At 45.6% G+C, this 16,000-nt stretch overlaps 2 protein-coding genes across 5 annotated transcripts in view; both read left to right on the forward strand.

The window, feature by feature from the left end:
• Positions 1-16,000, forward strand: part of LOC144889489 (uncharacterized) — an 880,122-nt gene that overhangs the window by 684,497 nt on the left and 179,625 nt on the right. The gene's annotated exons all lie outside the window — the stretch shown is intronic.
• LOC137421904 (glutathione synthetase-like) overlaps positions 1-16,000 on the forward strand; it is a 205,674-nt gene that overhangs the window by 117,033 nt on the left and 72,641 nt on the right. For all 3 annotated transcript variants that reach the window (XM_078769822.1, XM_068108437.2, XM_078769819.1), the window contains 3 exons: positions 2,220-2,286; positions 3,112-3,306; positions 9,558-9,639. In XM_078769822.1, the coding sequence (XP_078625948.1) occupies positions 2,220-2,286; positions 3,112-3,306; positions 9,558-9,639 (344 nt within the window). The remainder of the gene's footprint in view (positions 1-2,219; positions 2,287-3,111; positions 3,307-9,557; positions 9,640-16,000) is intronic.

The following is a 16,000-nucleotide window of genomic DNA, read 5'->3' on the forward strand; positions in this document are numbered from 1 at the left end:
CCTTCTGGATCCTTGCTGTCCACCATCCGTCCAATCCACCATTCTGGATCCATCCATCCATGCGTCCTTTTCCTGCCCCCCTTTCCTCCCCACATCCATTATTTGTCCAACTCTCCCTCCATCTTTCCCTCCTCTCTCTACTGTTCCTTTTGTGATGTTGATTCCTGATCCGTTCAGTATTCTGGCTCTTCCACGAGCTTTGACTCTGGATACAAAAAAACCACGAAAAAACTGTACGACTCCATAACCTGCATTAATTATCAAATAGCCACCAACATGCATCACAACACGCATCACCAAAGTAATTACAAAATCGTACGATTCGGATATAATATTTTCATGGAATCTCGAGATGTATAAAGATTACTGTAAGTCCTTGGCTACGACACACTCATGCACCCTTCGGAGATCCCTGCAGAGTTGCAGGAGTAAATGAGCTTAGTCAGGAAAATTCCTGGAAAAACTCAGTTGGACTCACATCATGAAAACTTCACAATTATTAACAAGCATCGATTAGGCCTTGTTATGTGTGAAAGAGTGCAAGCGATTTTGTTGACTCATTCTGCCCAAAGCACTTTCAATAGATCAAGCAGGAACAATGCAATACACACCATCCCCACCAGCAGATCAGCATGTCCTTTCCCACCCACGTGACTTGATGGGTTTATCTGCCTAAAATAACCTTGGGCTCTGTCGAGAAAGCGTTTTCCCTGCGGCACAAAAAAATTGTGATGTCATTGGCATGGAGCTTTGGTCGAACATTTCCAGAAAGCACTGATCTTGCAACGGTACATTAGTGGTGATGTTTTCATCAGGTTTTTTGCGCAAAACAAGTATAAAAGGAATAATCACTACCGACCGAGTAATATATGAGATAGGTTAAAAAATAGAAAACTAGAACGGCACTCTTTGATGTCACGACGTCCACTGATTTGCCTCCGCCCACATTATTACATCATTACAATACTTGTGCCATGTTTGATTTAAATTCATTCAGCTGTTCTCAAGTTATTACATTTTGACCTGACATGGCCTCTGACCTTTGACCTCTTGATCCCAAAATCTAATCAGTTCATGTTTACATAATTATACATACCTGTGCCAAGTTTTCATTTAAATCCCTTCAGCTGTTCACAAGTGATCACATTTTTACCTGACATGACCTCTAACCTTTGACCTTGGGACCCGACAATCTAATCATTTAATCTTTACATCATTATACATGTCTGTATGAAGTTTGCATTACATCCCTTTTGCCGTTCTCAAGTTATAGACCTATTACCGACTTTGACCTTTGACCTCTTGACCCCAAAATCTAATCAGTTAATCTTTACATCATTATACATATTTGTATCAAGTTTGAATTACATCCCTTTAGCCGTTCTGAAGTTATAGACATATTACGGACTTTGACCTTTGACCTCTTGACCCCAAAATCGAATCAGTTCATCTTTACGTCATTCTACATAACTTTATCAAATTTGGTCAGAATCCCATCACTGGTTCACAAGTTATCACGGTAACAGGATTTGTACCTAACATGACCTTTGGCATTTGACCTCGTGACCCCAAAATTGAATCAGTTCATTTTTACTTCATTATACACACATGCACCAAGTTTGACTAAGATCCCTTGAGCTGTTCTCCAGTTATCGAGGTAACGAAAACCTATCACGGACGGACGGACAACCTGAAAACATAATGCCTCTGGCATAAAAAGGTTACGGACTGGACAGACAGACACAGACACACACACACACACACACACACACACACACACACACACACACACACACACACACACACACACACACAGAAGTGATTACAAATCCCCGTCTCCTCCTGTGCAGGGGACGCAAATAAAGGTAAATATATAATAGCAGATACCATTTATCAAAGGGAAAAGTTAGTCTAGGGCTCGACGCCCGAGGCACTTGTTGCAACCACATCATGGTTCCGAATGCAGCTACTCTCGGAAAGAAAATCATATAATCTCTTGAACCACAGAAAAAAACCCATAATTGTTCCTGCCAATGTGCAGTGAATACGATTGAGAGGTACCTGCCGTTGGTTGCATGGTGTCCCATAAAGGTTCATGCAATATTAAACTCGTTGTTGTTTGGCAAGCCCCATGGAATGCGTGAGCTATTGCATTTTTTAATAATCTATTTTCTGAATATTTCATAACTTTATGGCCGCGGTGTGGATCTTTCACGCAGGAATGGAGATGAAGTTGCTGTTGTTTACTTCCGTACTGGATATGCACCCAATCAATATGACGATACAGTAAGTCTTCCATGGTAATGATTGCAAGAGAAACAGTATTTAATGGCTCCTCTTGCTTGCCATCCCCTACTTTTCTCCTCTCTTGTTGGGTTTCTAGAACCATCTTCCTGAGTCTGCCAGGTCACTTTTTCATCCAGTCCTTTCAAGATGGCAGAGAATATTTACCGACCCCTGCTGCAGATGGGGGGGATTGTTCGCCATGACCCAAAATATATATATTGGCCCACCTTCTCCACGATCCCTCCCTCACATCCCCCCAAGGGCCAAGGCTGCCCCTGAAGGGAGCAGGTGTTGCTATCTATACATAAGGAGCAAGTGTATCTATGTCCACCAGAACACAAGTCCAACACAGGGGTGGTTACGGAGTTTTTTTCTCTTTTTTTATTTTATTTTTACATCTACTTTTTGTATATCGTGGGGACGATGCGACTTTGCGTCGATTTTTTGTATATCGTGGGGACGACCTGATAAAACGGGTGTGGTGAAGTCCAGCCACTAAAGGCACATTTTAGGATGGAATAAATAAATTGTTTATACATGTTGTTTGTGTTCCTGTTGGGGCATAATTAAATTAATTGCATAGATGCTGTTAGTACCGAGGGTCAGGTCATGGGTACAGAAAAAAAAAAAAAAATCCTCCCCCACCTCCCGACCTGCGAAGGGGGGGACGGCACCGACTCACATTTTTCACCTGTACCGTACATGTACACAGTGCAAGTGGTTTACTGACCTCTGCCATAGACAGGGGGGAATATTAGCCACTGACACAAAATAAATATTTGCATTTGTTTATCACATTCACATATGTCAATCTGTATTTTACAGGCATGGAGAGTGCGCCGCATTCTGGAACGTTCACGTGCTTCCTGCTGCCCGGATATAGGCACCCAATTGGCTGGAACTAAAAAGGTTCAGCAAGAGTTAGCTTCTTCTGATGCCCTGATATCCTCACTAGGATTTTCAGCCACTACCGCTGCTCGTCTACAGCAAACCTTCACCACTATGTGCAGTTTGGATGAGGTCAGTGTTACCTAACGTCTGTGTAATAATCACACAAACAAGAGCTACCCACCTTAAAGGGACTTTTTGTTTTCTCACTGATGTCACAACATAGTCGTGGCTAAAAATATTGGCACCCTTGCACTTTTTTCAAATAACTCACAATTATCTCTAAAAATAGTTTGAAATTGACAAAAGTATTTGGTCTCCACAATTCCTTATTTCACTGTTAATATTACAGAAACTTTGTTGTTGATTCAGAACTGAATAAATCCTTTTAAATCAGAAAATAAAAATAAATGGCATTGACAAAATTATTGACACCAGAGACTTAATATGTGGAAGCACAGACTTTGGACAAAATAACTGCAGTCAAGCGCTTCCTATCGCCATGAATGAGCTTCCTAGACCTCTCTACTGGCAGTTTGGCCCACTCTTATTGTGCAAACTGCTCCAGTTCTCCGAGATTTGAAGGGTTCCTTCTCCCAACTGCTGTTTTCAGATCTCCCCACACAGTGATCATAGGAATAGAATGATCGACAGGCAGAGTGAACCAATTGCTTAAACCTGCTTTGTATTACGCATGCAGGGTAATGAGGTGAGATGTACTGTGTACAAAAAGTCAATGAGAAGTTGCTCAATAGTGATAGGAATTGCATATGAATGGGACAATTCAGCTCTTCAAAAAGCTAGATGTGTTTGGATAATTGTCATTAGGAGAATAGAAATGCAGGAGAGTAAAGAAATTGATCCGTGGAGGATGTCACCCCAAGAAAGTTGTGGCCACACGTAGAGCGTACTTTAGAGGCTAGTGTATACCTTTAGGTACTTTACTGGTATTTCAAGTCAAGTGAATAATGGTGTGCCCATGTAGATTCATACAGGGCCTTCATAAAGTATTCACACCTCTTGACTTTTTCACGTTTTTTTGTTACAGCCTGAATTTAAAATGGATTAAATTGAGATTTATTTTGTCACTGATTTCCATATTTAATGTCAAAATGTCAAATGCAATTAATGTCAAAGTGCAATTTTTAAACAAAAATGATGACAAAATAATTAAAAATGAAAATACAGAAATATCTACACTACCGATCAAAAGTTTTAGAACACCTCAATTTTCCCAGTTGTTATTGAAATTTACGCAGTTTAATGCCTAAGTCACACATAGGCGGATTTGTCGGCGACTACTGGCGACTGGAAAAATCGCCACCACCCGCCGACAATCGTAATGAAACCGTAATGGACGGTCTTCTGTAGTCGTGGTTATCCTCCCCAGGTCGCCTGCTGTCGGCAAGAGCCGCAAAGGGGCCAAATATATTTTTAAATGTTTAAAAACGGCGCGCTCAGTCGACGTCGAAAAAAATCCGCCATGCTGTCGTGATGGAACCGCCATGCTGTCGTCGGTATCCGTAATAAGAGCGTAAAGCGGCCGCAACCCAGTCGCTCATAGTCTTCCGCAATCGCCCCACCAGCTAGCACGGCAGAGATGCGAATGCCATACGGCCTTCCTGCGGCATCTTCCCGACTACGGGCCGACACTGTTGCGGCTGCATATCGACTACAGAAGAACAGCCACGTCTCCCCTGCGGCTATGGGAGACTGACGACGACAGCAGTAGGACTAGTGGCGGCCGAGTTACGGCCACTGGCGACAGAGATACGACTGCCTGGCGACTGCATTACGACATACCACGATTCCATGGCAAGACAGGATGGTGTGAGGGTCTCCGTGGAGTGAGGTCCTGTGGTGCCGACAAGGATATGGCTTTATTGTTTGGACTTGGGACTTTTGGGAACTTTATTTTTGGGACTTTGGTCCTTTGGAAACTTTATTTATGGGACTTGGGACCAGTGGAAATAATTTGTTGGACTTTATTTCCATTCTCTCTCCCTGCAGAAAAGTTTGATTATTACATTACAATGATACATCTTTATTAACTTTCTTATTGTACATCAAACATCTTTATGCTTCATGTCATACATCATTGAAATGAATAAAGTGAAATGTAAAATAGAGAAATAAAGATTTAAAAAGTTGTGTGAATCGTCTCCAATCACCGGCGGTCTTATTGCAGTCTTGCGGACGTCGGAGTAAACCGCCACCCGGCCCCCAATGCAGTCGCCGTGATCCGCCATCGGTCGTAATCTAGCCGCCAGACTGTCGCCACGCTGCCGCCGTGCATCCGCAATGCAGTCGTCGTCGATCTTCAACAGTCGCCATCCCACTCGGGGCGTCGTCGCAATGCAGTCGCAATGTGGCCGCCTGCAGTCGCCATACTGCCGCCTGACCATATTTGACCGCCCGAAATCGCCAGTAGTCGCCGAAAAATCTTGATCGCCGGCAGTCGCCAGTAGTCGCCAAAATATCCGCCTATGTGTGACTTAGGCATAATGTCTCACTGTACTCTGAACTTAAGCATAGAACAAATAAACAATTGGAGATAAAAAAGAAATCAAAGAATCATTTTGTTTAATAAAATTTAATCTAAAATTTTGACTCCGCAAAGTCGCCACCTTTTGCAGATAAAACCGCCGAACACACTGTTGGCATTCATTCTACAATAGAAATCAAATATTGTTCGGGAAGTTCTTCCCAACACTGTTGCAGAAGTTCCCACAAATGTGTTGCACTTGTAGGTTACTTTGCTTTCATCCTTCTGTCCAGTTCATCCCAAACCAGCTCGATGGGGTTTAAGTCTGGAGACTGTGCTGGCCATTCCATGATTTGAAGCCTACCATCTTGTTCTTTTCCTCAAAGGTAGATTTGACATAGCCTGGAGGTGTGTTTAGGGTAATTATATTGCTGTAGGATGAACCCCTGAACAACGAGGTGTATACCAGAGAGTATTGCATGGTGCTGCAAAATGCTGTGGTAGCCCTTTTGGTTCAGGGTGCCAGTCACTCTATGCAAGTCGCCGACTCTGGATCCAGCAGAAGAGCCCCAGACCATCACGCTTTCTCCTCCATGTTTGACAGTTGGTGTCACACATTGAGGACCATCCTTTTGCCTACTCGACGGCGTACAAAAACTCTGCGTGACAAACCAATGATTTCAAAATTTGATTCATCGGTCCATAACACCTTCTTCCAGTCTTCAGTAGTCCACTGGCAGTGCTTCATGGCCCAGGCAAGCCTCTTTTTCTTATTTTGCCATCTTAGCATTGGCCTTCTTACTGCCACTCGACCTGTCAAACCTGCAGCTCGAAGTCTTCTCTTTGATCTTCACAGTTGAAACTGAGACTTGCTTACTTTGACCAGTGTTAAGCTGTGCTTGAAGCTGTTGTCCTGTGAGCCGCCTATCACGCAAGCTGTTGACTCTCAGAAACTTGTCTTCTGATTCTGTTGTGGCTTTGGGTCTGCCAGACCTCTTCCTGTCAGAGTTTCCTCCAGTTTCCAATATACTAATTCCTGTAGTGCAATATTGTCCAAATAATGCTTCAGATGGTATAGTAACAGTCTGTACCAATACTGCTTTTATACAGACAGGGGGTTTGTAATCAAGTAATCAGCAGAGGTTGGGACATGGGACAGCTGCAGGAATAGTTTGCATCAACTTTCAAGGCTTAATTCACTTACATTTCTGCAGAACAGCTGTAAGTTGTTAACTCATTACTTGTTCCCTGAAGAAGGCCTTTTTTTATAATATAACTGTGCAATTTACATTCTTTTCCCGTTTTTACTAACCTAAACTTTTTTTTAACCTCGAGCAGTTTACTGCTTACCTTTGTACCATTTCAGGTTATTGTCCCCCGTCGCACCACGGAGCGAAAGGGGGACTATGGTTTTCCCCTCCATCCGTGTGTCCGTCCGTCCGTGCATGCGGGCGTGCGTGCGTGCGTACGTGCATGCGTAAGTGAAGGACCGCATTCAAATTTGGTGTGTGGGTGCAACCCACGTCAAAATCCAAGATGGCCGCCGCCATGTATGTCTGATGCCATGTATGTCTGAACCTTGTGAGCGGAATATCTTCCCTGTGAGCGGAGTGTGTGGGTGTATCTACGCATAAGGAAGAATACTTTTGAAAATTGGGTCGCCACGTCAAAATCCAAGATTTGCCACCGCCATGTATGTCTGAACCTTGTGAGCAGAATATCTTGAAAAATAAGCGAGGTACCAACTTCTAATGTGGTGAGTGGGTGTACCTAGGCATAAGGAAGAATGCTATTGAAAATTGGGTCGCCACGTCAAAATCCAAAATGGCCGCCACCACATATATATCTGAACCTTGTGAGCAAAATATCTTGAAAAATAAACGAACTACTAACGTCTGATCTGGTGTGTGGGTGTATCTACGCATAAGAAAGAAAGAAGAAAGAAGAGAACTAAGAGGATGAGAAAGATACTGTTGTGGCTAAAAATATTGGCACCCTTGCACTTTTTCCAAATAATGCACCATTTCTTCCAGAAAATTGTTGAAATTAAAAAATCTTTTGGTGTCCACATATGTATTTCTTTGGTTTGCAGTGAAACAAAACAAAACTAGAACAATGTGACTGTGTCGCCAATATGCCTGCGCATCGTCCCACAACGGGTAGATGCCATCAATCTGCATATGTATTGGTAGTGGATCACGTTTGTGAAGTTTCATGTTGATCGGATAAGGTTCGTTTTTCTATCCAAGATGGCTACCAAACCACGTGACCGATGACATCATCATTTTCAAACTATATGCAACAGTGCTCTAGATGATATTTGTAAAATTTCACATCGATAGGGTGAGCGTTTTCAGAGATATAATTATTTAATATTAACCTTCAATCTAAAATGGCTGCCAAACCATGTGACCTATGATGTCATAAATTTAATATTTCAATACAAATGAGTTATAGATCATGTCCATGCAATTTCAGATTTTTAGGATGAGGAATTCGATTAAAATATTTTTGGCTTGTATACCACTTCACCTATGATGTTATCATTATCATGCTTTTGTTCCCCATTGGGAGTACTTGACAATGTGCCAAGTTTCAAATTTTTCCATTCAGCGGTTTCCGAGAAATAATTTTTTAATTACTTGCTTTTAATCCAAGATGACTGCCATACCACGTGACCTATGATGTCACAATTGTCAAAAAAACATTCTGCATGGGTGTTACTCCTTCCCTGAAAGTTGCATTTCAATCGGACATATGGTTGCTAAGAAAAACGAGGTTTAGCCTGGATGAATGAATGGACGGACGGACGGACGGAAGGATGGATGACGGACGGACAACCCGAAAACATAAAGAGCTGAAAAAATTACGAAATCATAGCTTATTCCATACAGAAATCCTAAAATGTCCTGGACAATATCATTGGCACCTTTTAGAAGTTGTTATAAATAATTAGATTTCAAGGAGGTAATTCTCCTTTACTTTGGAATTGAACTCACCTGTAAAAATCACTCATTGAACCAGTTTGAATGGAGAAAAGGAGTCATTCTGCTGTTTTGTGTCACTGTGTGTACTGCAAAGAGCATGGAGAAAAGAAAGAAAACCAGAGAATTGTCTGAGGAGGTCAGACACAGATTGTAGCCAAGCATGGAAAATCTCAAGGCTACATGTCCATCTCCAGAGACCTTGATGTTCCTATGTCCACCGTACGCAATGTAGCCAACCTCCCTGGACGTGGCGGCAAGAGACAACTTGATCGAATATTGCAGCGAAGGATTGTTTGAATGGTGGAGAAAGCACCTCAATCAACTGCCAAACAGATTCAAGCTGAACTTCAGACACAAGGTACGACAGTTTCAATTCACACCATCCGTCAGCAACTCAATGAAAGGGGGTTCTATGGTAGGAGACCCAGGAGGACCCCACTGCTGAGAAAGCCCAATTGTAGTTTTCCAAAACACACCTAAACAAGCCAAAATCCTTCTGGGAGAATCTTCTGTGGACAGATGAGACCAAATTAGAGCTTTTTGGTAAAGCACATCATCTCTATGTTTACAGAAAACAAAGTGAATTTACCCAATCAAATGATTTACCCGGGATTTACCCAATCAAATGTTTTGAATAAATCAATAAGCTGTAAAACTAATTTTACTCTCTTTTTTCGTTAAGCGTCAGGTGCATACATCTCAAGACATTGCTCTTATAACATCCTTTTCAACCAGCACAAGAATGAAAGGCTTCCTTTTTTCCTAACGTAGTATTTTTACCACGCGCTTCTGCTCGTTGATATTTATGTCATGTGTTGTGTTGATATTACCTTGTGATTTGGTTTGCTTGTCAAGGAGGAATCTCATGATTTACTTCAAGTCCTTTTCCTTTTGCAATACTTATATCGTAGGGTGATGAGGGAGACAAGGTTGTCCAGAAGGCACTTGCCAACCCCAGTGAGTACGTGCTGAAACCACAGCGAGAGGGCGGAGGTGGGTGGAGTCAAGATATTATGCGTTTTTACCCTTGCCAGAGAGCATTTCCATTTGGATCAGTTTGTGTGTTACTTGTGAAAATCTACTTGCAATATACTTGCAAGTACTGTATATTGGTTGGTCTTGATCGTTATTCTGCCTGTCTGTCTTTTTGTATGGCAATCCCAGACAGGTCACAATTTTAAAGTGATCTTTACGAAACCTCACCAAATGGTAGCGTTGGTCATAAGGAAGAAGCCTATTGATATTGAGGCCAAATGGTCAACAAAGGCCCAGATTGTCAGGTTTTCTGTTGTCAACCTACAACCTTGTCAAGTTTTCTAAAATCATAAATATTCATCCGATTGACTTGAAATTTGAAGAGGATATTTATATATCAAGTCACTGAATTCAACCACCAATTATTTTGATGTCAACATCAGCCAAAAGGTCAACATAGGCCAAAGGTCAACAACATATTGTTGTGGATTTGAGAATCCTGTTGTAAATATCACCCTCTGTAAGTAGTGTAATGATTCCTTGTAAATACCTCCGTTTTGTGTGTAAAGGTCAAAGGTCGTCCCCTTAGTTAATCCATCGCATGCACGTAGAGAATCATATACCCTTCTAAATAGTTATTTCTTATTCTATGTAGTTTAAAGCTCTGTTTCCCACTAGTTGACCCTGCATTGCACCGAATTGAAATAAGATAGGATCCCTCCGACGCCCCCATGGCCTCTTCAAAGTGCCAGTAACTTTGGGCGGTTTTCTTTACCCCAAGACTCCATTAAACACGAGGTCAGCTCGGAGCAGAAGGTGGGAGGAGTCAGCAAAGCGCCAGGAACAAGGCGGGATCGGTGAGCCCTCGTGACCAATCAAGGCCGAGGCGAGCTCACCGATGGGCGTTTCTAACAGGCCGGCGGCATGATCGTGATGGGCCTCATAAAAGGGGGGTGGGGAAGGACTGCGGAGAGAGATGCGGCAGATGTGGCAGATGCGTGACCCGGCAGATGCGTGACCCAGGAGATGCGTAAGAGTTCAGTGGAGAAGGAGTGGAATTTGCACTGAACCAAGTCAGGCTTGCGGTTCTGCCCGGAGAGAGACGACGCAGTCCAGCCCCCCCCCCCCCCCGTGACACGCAGCTTCGACACACAGCTTCGACCCGCTGCTATGCGGGAACCAGATTGCGGTGGCATCGGTGGCCATCGATGTCCAGCCCGACGTCCCATGCGGGAGCAAGCTCCAGCTGAACCTTCCTCCCCTTCCAGCCTTTCGTTCCTGCCCTCATTCATCCATTTGTGTACGTGAGTTTGTTTTGTGTGTCTTGTCCCTGGGAATAAGTTAAGCCTGTATACATAAGTAGTATTGCACTGTGTCTTCTTTTCCTTCTGTCTTTATTTTCGTATTCTTCCTTCTTCCTTGGTTTCTTTGGTCTTGTACATAATAGTTAGTAATAAATCCCTGTTCTTCCTACCTTGCCTTCTTTCCTTTACATCCATTTCGTTTTAGTGATTTCCCCATTGAATACCTGTGGCACGATTTGGCCAACGTCCAGAATCGGGTCTAGTAATTGCTAATGGTTCGAGCCATGGCTGCTAATCCACTCGGCAAATAACATCTTGTCCGCGGTCTCGAACGAGGTTGCTCACCTGCCTCTCTGGAGGGAGCTGGGCAGCTTCAGGACTCACGTCGGTCAGTTGCAGACAAGGGGACTAATCCCCCCTTGGTAAGGGGAAGAAGGGCCGACGGTGAGATCTGCAACAATTGGTGCCAGGAGTGGGATTCGGACCTGAAGTATGCTTAGCGCACTCAAATTACGAGTGGTAAAAAAAAAAATTTTTTTTTATTTAACACCACTAAATTTTAATATCGTGCCATGGATAGTCAAGGCGACCGGATGCCGGTGGGTGAGTTAGAAGAGGGGTTAGAATCAACCCAGGACCCCAGGGAGGAGGTGGGAGTAATAATGGAGGAGGAGAGCAATGAAGATGTGGTTGTGGGGGTATCAGGTGCACAAGATGGCGCCCTCACGCACGTGGTTGCAGAGGCACAAAATGGCGGCGCTGCGGCAGCCGAGCCCGCGGCACTGGTGAAATTGGACCTCTTCATGGCGCAGATGATGGGGTATATGGCAAAAATGGCTGAAAAATCCAGCAGAGAAATGGAACAAATGATGGAAAGGAATAGTGAGCAATTGGGAAATCTAATTGAAGGGTGTTGTAATAGAATAAAGGGGGACAAATCAAGGGCAGAAATGAGGGCCCATGGAGAGCAAATGGGAAATAATGGGAAAACCAAATTCGGGGGATTGTGTAAGGAGGTGGAAAAGATGGATGCAATGCCAATGAGAGAAGAAGTAAGGGCCAACACCAATAACTTAGAAAGTAAATTGGAGGGAGTCAGAAGCAGATTAGGGGACAAATTGAGGGAAATAATTGGCCAAGCCAAATAAATTAATGAGGGGTTGGCGAGGGGGCAAGCCGCATATGAGGTAAGGGAAGCAGAGAGGGACAGAGACCGCAGGTTGTGCGAGCAGGTCCCAGGGGTGCACGACGAGGTAACACGACTCGAGAAGCGCTGGTTGAGCGAGTCGGAGCAAAGCACGGGTAACTGGACCGGGGTAGACATCGCGACCCGGGGTATGGAAAAGCCGGCGACCGCTGAGGTAGAAGAGGGAATTTTAATAAAGCCAGCGGTCATCAAGGTGAATAAAGAAAAAGTAGTGGTGGGAATTTTAATTGTAGAGACGACAGATGTAGAAGAGCAACAGTTGGAGGAAGGAATGACAATTGTACAAAGTCCGTGTTCACATCCTGATGCCGTACTTGCTAATCCTTATAAAGATTTGCAGGTGCGCGTGGAGAAGAGGATCCCAAAGGTGAGTCGCGCTGTATATGGTGCTAAGAGGTTTTTCGGCAAAGTGTTTGGCGCGAAGAGAATTGGTGCGCGATTGGGGTCGATATGGCACCCGGGCGTTTGTGGAAGGTCCGTTGGGCGCTGTGTGAGTGCAAATGGCACTCATGTGAGGAAAAAGGGTGCGTCGGCAAGTGAGTGTGTTACAAAGTGTGGGAGTAAAACCGAGTGCAAGCGGGAATGCACGTCGGAGTGTATGGAGTGTGACACAGAGAGTGAGAGCGATACGGAGTGTACGTGCGAGGGTGAGAGTGACCCGGAGAGTGAGTTGGTGGAGGAGCGGGTGTGAGGATGCACGCTTGGGATGAGTGTGCGAGGAAGCACACCTGAGTTGGTTGTGGCACGGGCGCGGGAGAGCCCATTGAAGCGCGTGAGTGGGTGGATGCGAGAGTGCACGCCCATGGTGAGTGTTACGGAGGACGTAACGGAGGAGAGGTGTGGAACGAAGTGTGCGAACGAAGAGAGTGCATGAGAAGGTGCGCGAGAAAGGTGTGAAACGGAGGTGTGTGTGAGGAAAGAGTGTGCGCCGAGGAGTGAGTGTGCTGTCGAGAGTGAGAGTGAACGCACGACAGAGTGTAGTGGTGAGAGTGACATGGAACACGAGTTGGTTGTGACAGGTGAGAAAGAATGTACACCTGGAATGAAAAGATGCACACCTGGAATGGTCGAGCGCATGTGTGAATGTACACCTGAGTTGGTGTTGGCGCAGGTGCGAGAGGGCACATGGAAGCGCGTGATTGGGTGTGCAAAAGAGTGCACACACGTGGTTGTCACAGAGGATGTGACCGAGGAGTGGGCGCGAAGAGGTGTGCGAACGACGAGTGTGTGCCAAGGTGTGCGGTGGTCAGGTGTGTGACAAAGTCTGTGAGCGTAATGAGTGTACCTGGGTGGTGTGTAAGAGAAGGTGCAATGACGAAGTGTATGGAGACACCTGGATGTGTGAATAAGGAACGGAACGCGTGGTGTGAGCATGCAAGTAAGGCATCGACGTTAAACGGGGCAGCGTTTAGGGCAACGGTTAGCCGACGCGAGCACTCGGGGAGCGGTGCGCTTTGTTGGATGCGAGGCCCGGCGCGGGTCGGTGCTGCGTCGCTTCTCTTCGAAGTGTCGTTGCCGATTCGGGCCTGGCCCCGCCCCGCAGGGTCGAGTCCAGGCCTAGCCGGGCAAGGCGACCGGTCCGGTTCAAGGGCGGGTAGGAGGAAGCGGGACGGTGCCCCCTTGTGGCGGGGACGGGGTTCCGACCGGGCGAGATTGAGCCATCGGGCCGGAGGCCGCAAGGATCCGCGCCGAGATGGTGCGTGGAATCTCGGCCCGACCAAACCGCCTCCCCTGAACCGAATGCCGGATGGATTCAACCTGCAGGCGACCAAACCACCCGAATTCATTGCTCGGCTTTGCGAAGCCGAGTTTTAATAATGTAACGACGCACCGAGGCTCAGATAGAGTGGACTGTGATGGTAATAGTGTTTTGGATCCGAAATTGAAAATAGTGAATAGGATTGGCAGTAATGATTGGCAAATTGATGATTGGCAGATTGGCAAAGTGATGGGCAGATTGGAATTTGATGGCAAAATTGATAGTGGGAGATACCCGATGTGATGGGATGGCAACTCTGTCATCTCTCACATCCAATGGGGGCACATGAGCACTAGCTATGGGGTTTATGGCAGTGTAAGCTCACCGAGGGAGGGTTTGCATAATGTATAGGGACCTAGAGATCACCATAGGTAACGGTAGAGATAAGTCGCGACATTGGACAGGTAGTCGGGGACATAGAGAGGTTAGACTGGATGATAACGACGTGGTATGTGCTTAGTTTAAAGGGAAGACGGGGAGCACCAAGTTAGAAGGAAACCAGGTAGATCAGATGATGCTGTGTGTGTGAGAATCTCGATATCGAGCAAATGAGGAATTGCTAGGCAATGCTCGGGAAGGATGTGTGTATGAGCGTGGGAGAATCTGGGTGCCTGAGGCAATGGTTTAGACCTGTGGTACGCCTACCACTAGTGGTACGCAAGGGCCTTCCAGGTGGTTCGCGACTCAACCTTTAAAAAAAAAGATTTGGCCTGATAATTTTTTTATTTCTGATTTCTGATATATTTCATGATTTCCGATGTGCTGTGAGCAAAGTTATGCCCCGCATCGACCAGCTGGTGGAGAAGAAACAGATGCAGCCCTTGCATTAAATTGAAATAAGCCTGATATCTTATCGAATTGAGTTTTTCTGGAACCAGGTGGTACGCGGATTGAGTTTTTCTGGAACCAGGTGGTACGCGGCGACGGTACGGGATCTCCAAGTGGTACTCGATCAGAAAACGGTTGGGAATCGATGGTTTAGAGAGTTAGAAGTGTATTGTGAAAAGTGAGTGAGGTGATTGTGAGTTGTATTGAGCATGGAAGTGTATGGAGCAGTGCATGAGGAACAATTGTGGTTGTGCATTGTCTGGAATGATTGAAGAAGCCTGGGAGGAAGGAGGGTGCAGGAGGCACCAGGTGTGATTGCACAGGTGTGCAAGTGAACAGGTGTATTGAGCAGTGTATGAGTGAGTAATGGTGATTGTGTGCTGTGTTGACCGAATGGTCCTGGAGGAAGGAGGGTGCAGGAGGCACCAGGTGTGATTGCACAGGTGTGCAAGTGAACAGGTGTATTGAGCAGTGTATGAGTGAGTAATGGTGATTGTGTGCTGTGTTGACCGAATGGTCCTGGAGGAAGGAGGGTGCAGGAAGCACCAGGAGTGATGACACAGGTGTGCAAATACAGGTGAGCATGGTTGTATGGAATAAATGGTCTGGAATATATGGAGTATGGAATGGATGGTATGGAGTGAGTATGGGGGAAACTGTGGAGTGGAGTGGATGGTGCGAAGGTGTGTATGGGGAGGATGGACCCCATCACGAATACCCGGGGAGGGTAGTTTAAGAGTTAGGTGGAGGGAGTAGGTAAATTGTGGTTGGATATTGGCATCTGTGGTGCGTGTGGAAGAATGGTGTTTGGATGGGTGCATTAGTGACGTGGAAATGGCTGGGCGTGTGGCCTGTTAGTGTGTGTAGTTAAATGGGCACTCCGGCACTGTTAGGATGTCGGCCAGGTGAGGACACAGGTGGGCTCTGGGAGCCGGTGGAGTTATTGTGGATGGGGCCCGAGGATCCGGAGGATCCGGAGGATGGACCCGGGTAGCCAAGTGCCAGAGAGGGCACCGAGTGGGGAGAGTGCCAGAGGGCCTTCCCCAGTTAGATAGGTTAGGTAAGGAGCAGGTAAGCTCGGAGGCAACTGCAGTGTTAGGATGGTACTGGTGGACGTGTGCAGGTGGGTAGACCTGCTGGGAGAGCCACACGACCCAGTCCTGAAATTGTGCAAAGGCACAGGGAGTTGAATCGGGGGAGTGAGACCCCAAATTGATGAAGCACCACAGTTTGGTCAATGGGAATTGGTTCTTAAAACCACATAGAGTAAATTGGCCAATG

This window comes from Myxine glutinosa, chromosome 1 (assembly GCF_964187855.1).
Source record: "Myxine glutinosa chromosome 1, kmMyxGlut1.1, whole genome shotgun sequence".
Lineage (NCBI taxonomy): Eukaryota > Metazoa > Chordata > Myxini > Myxiniformes > Myxinidae > Myxine > Myxine glutinosa.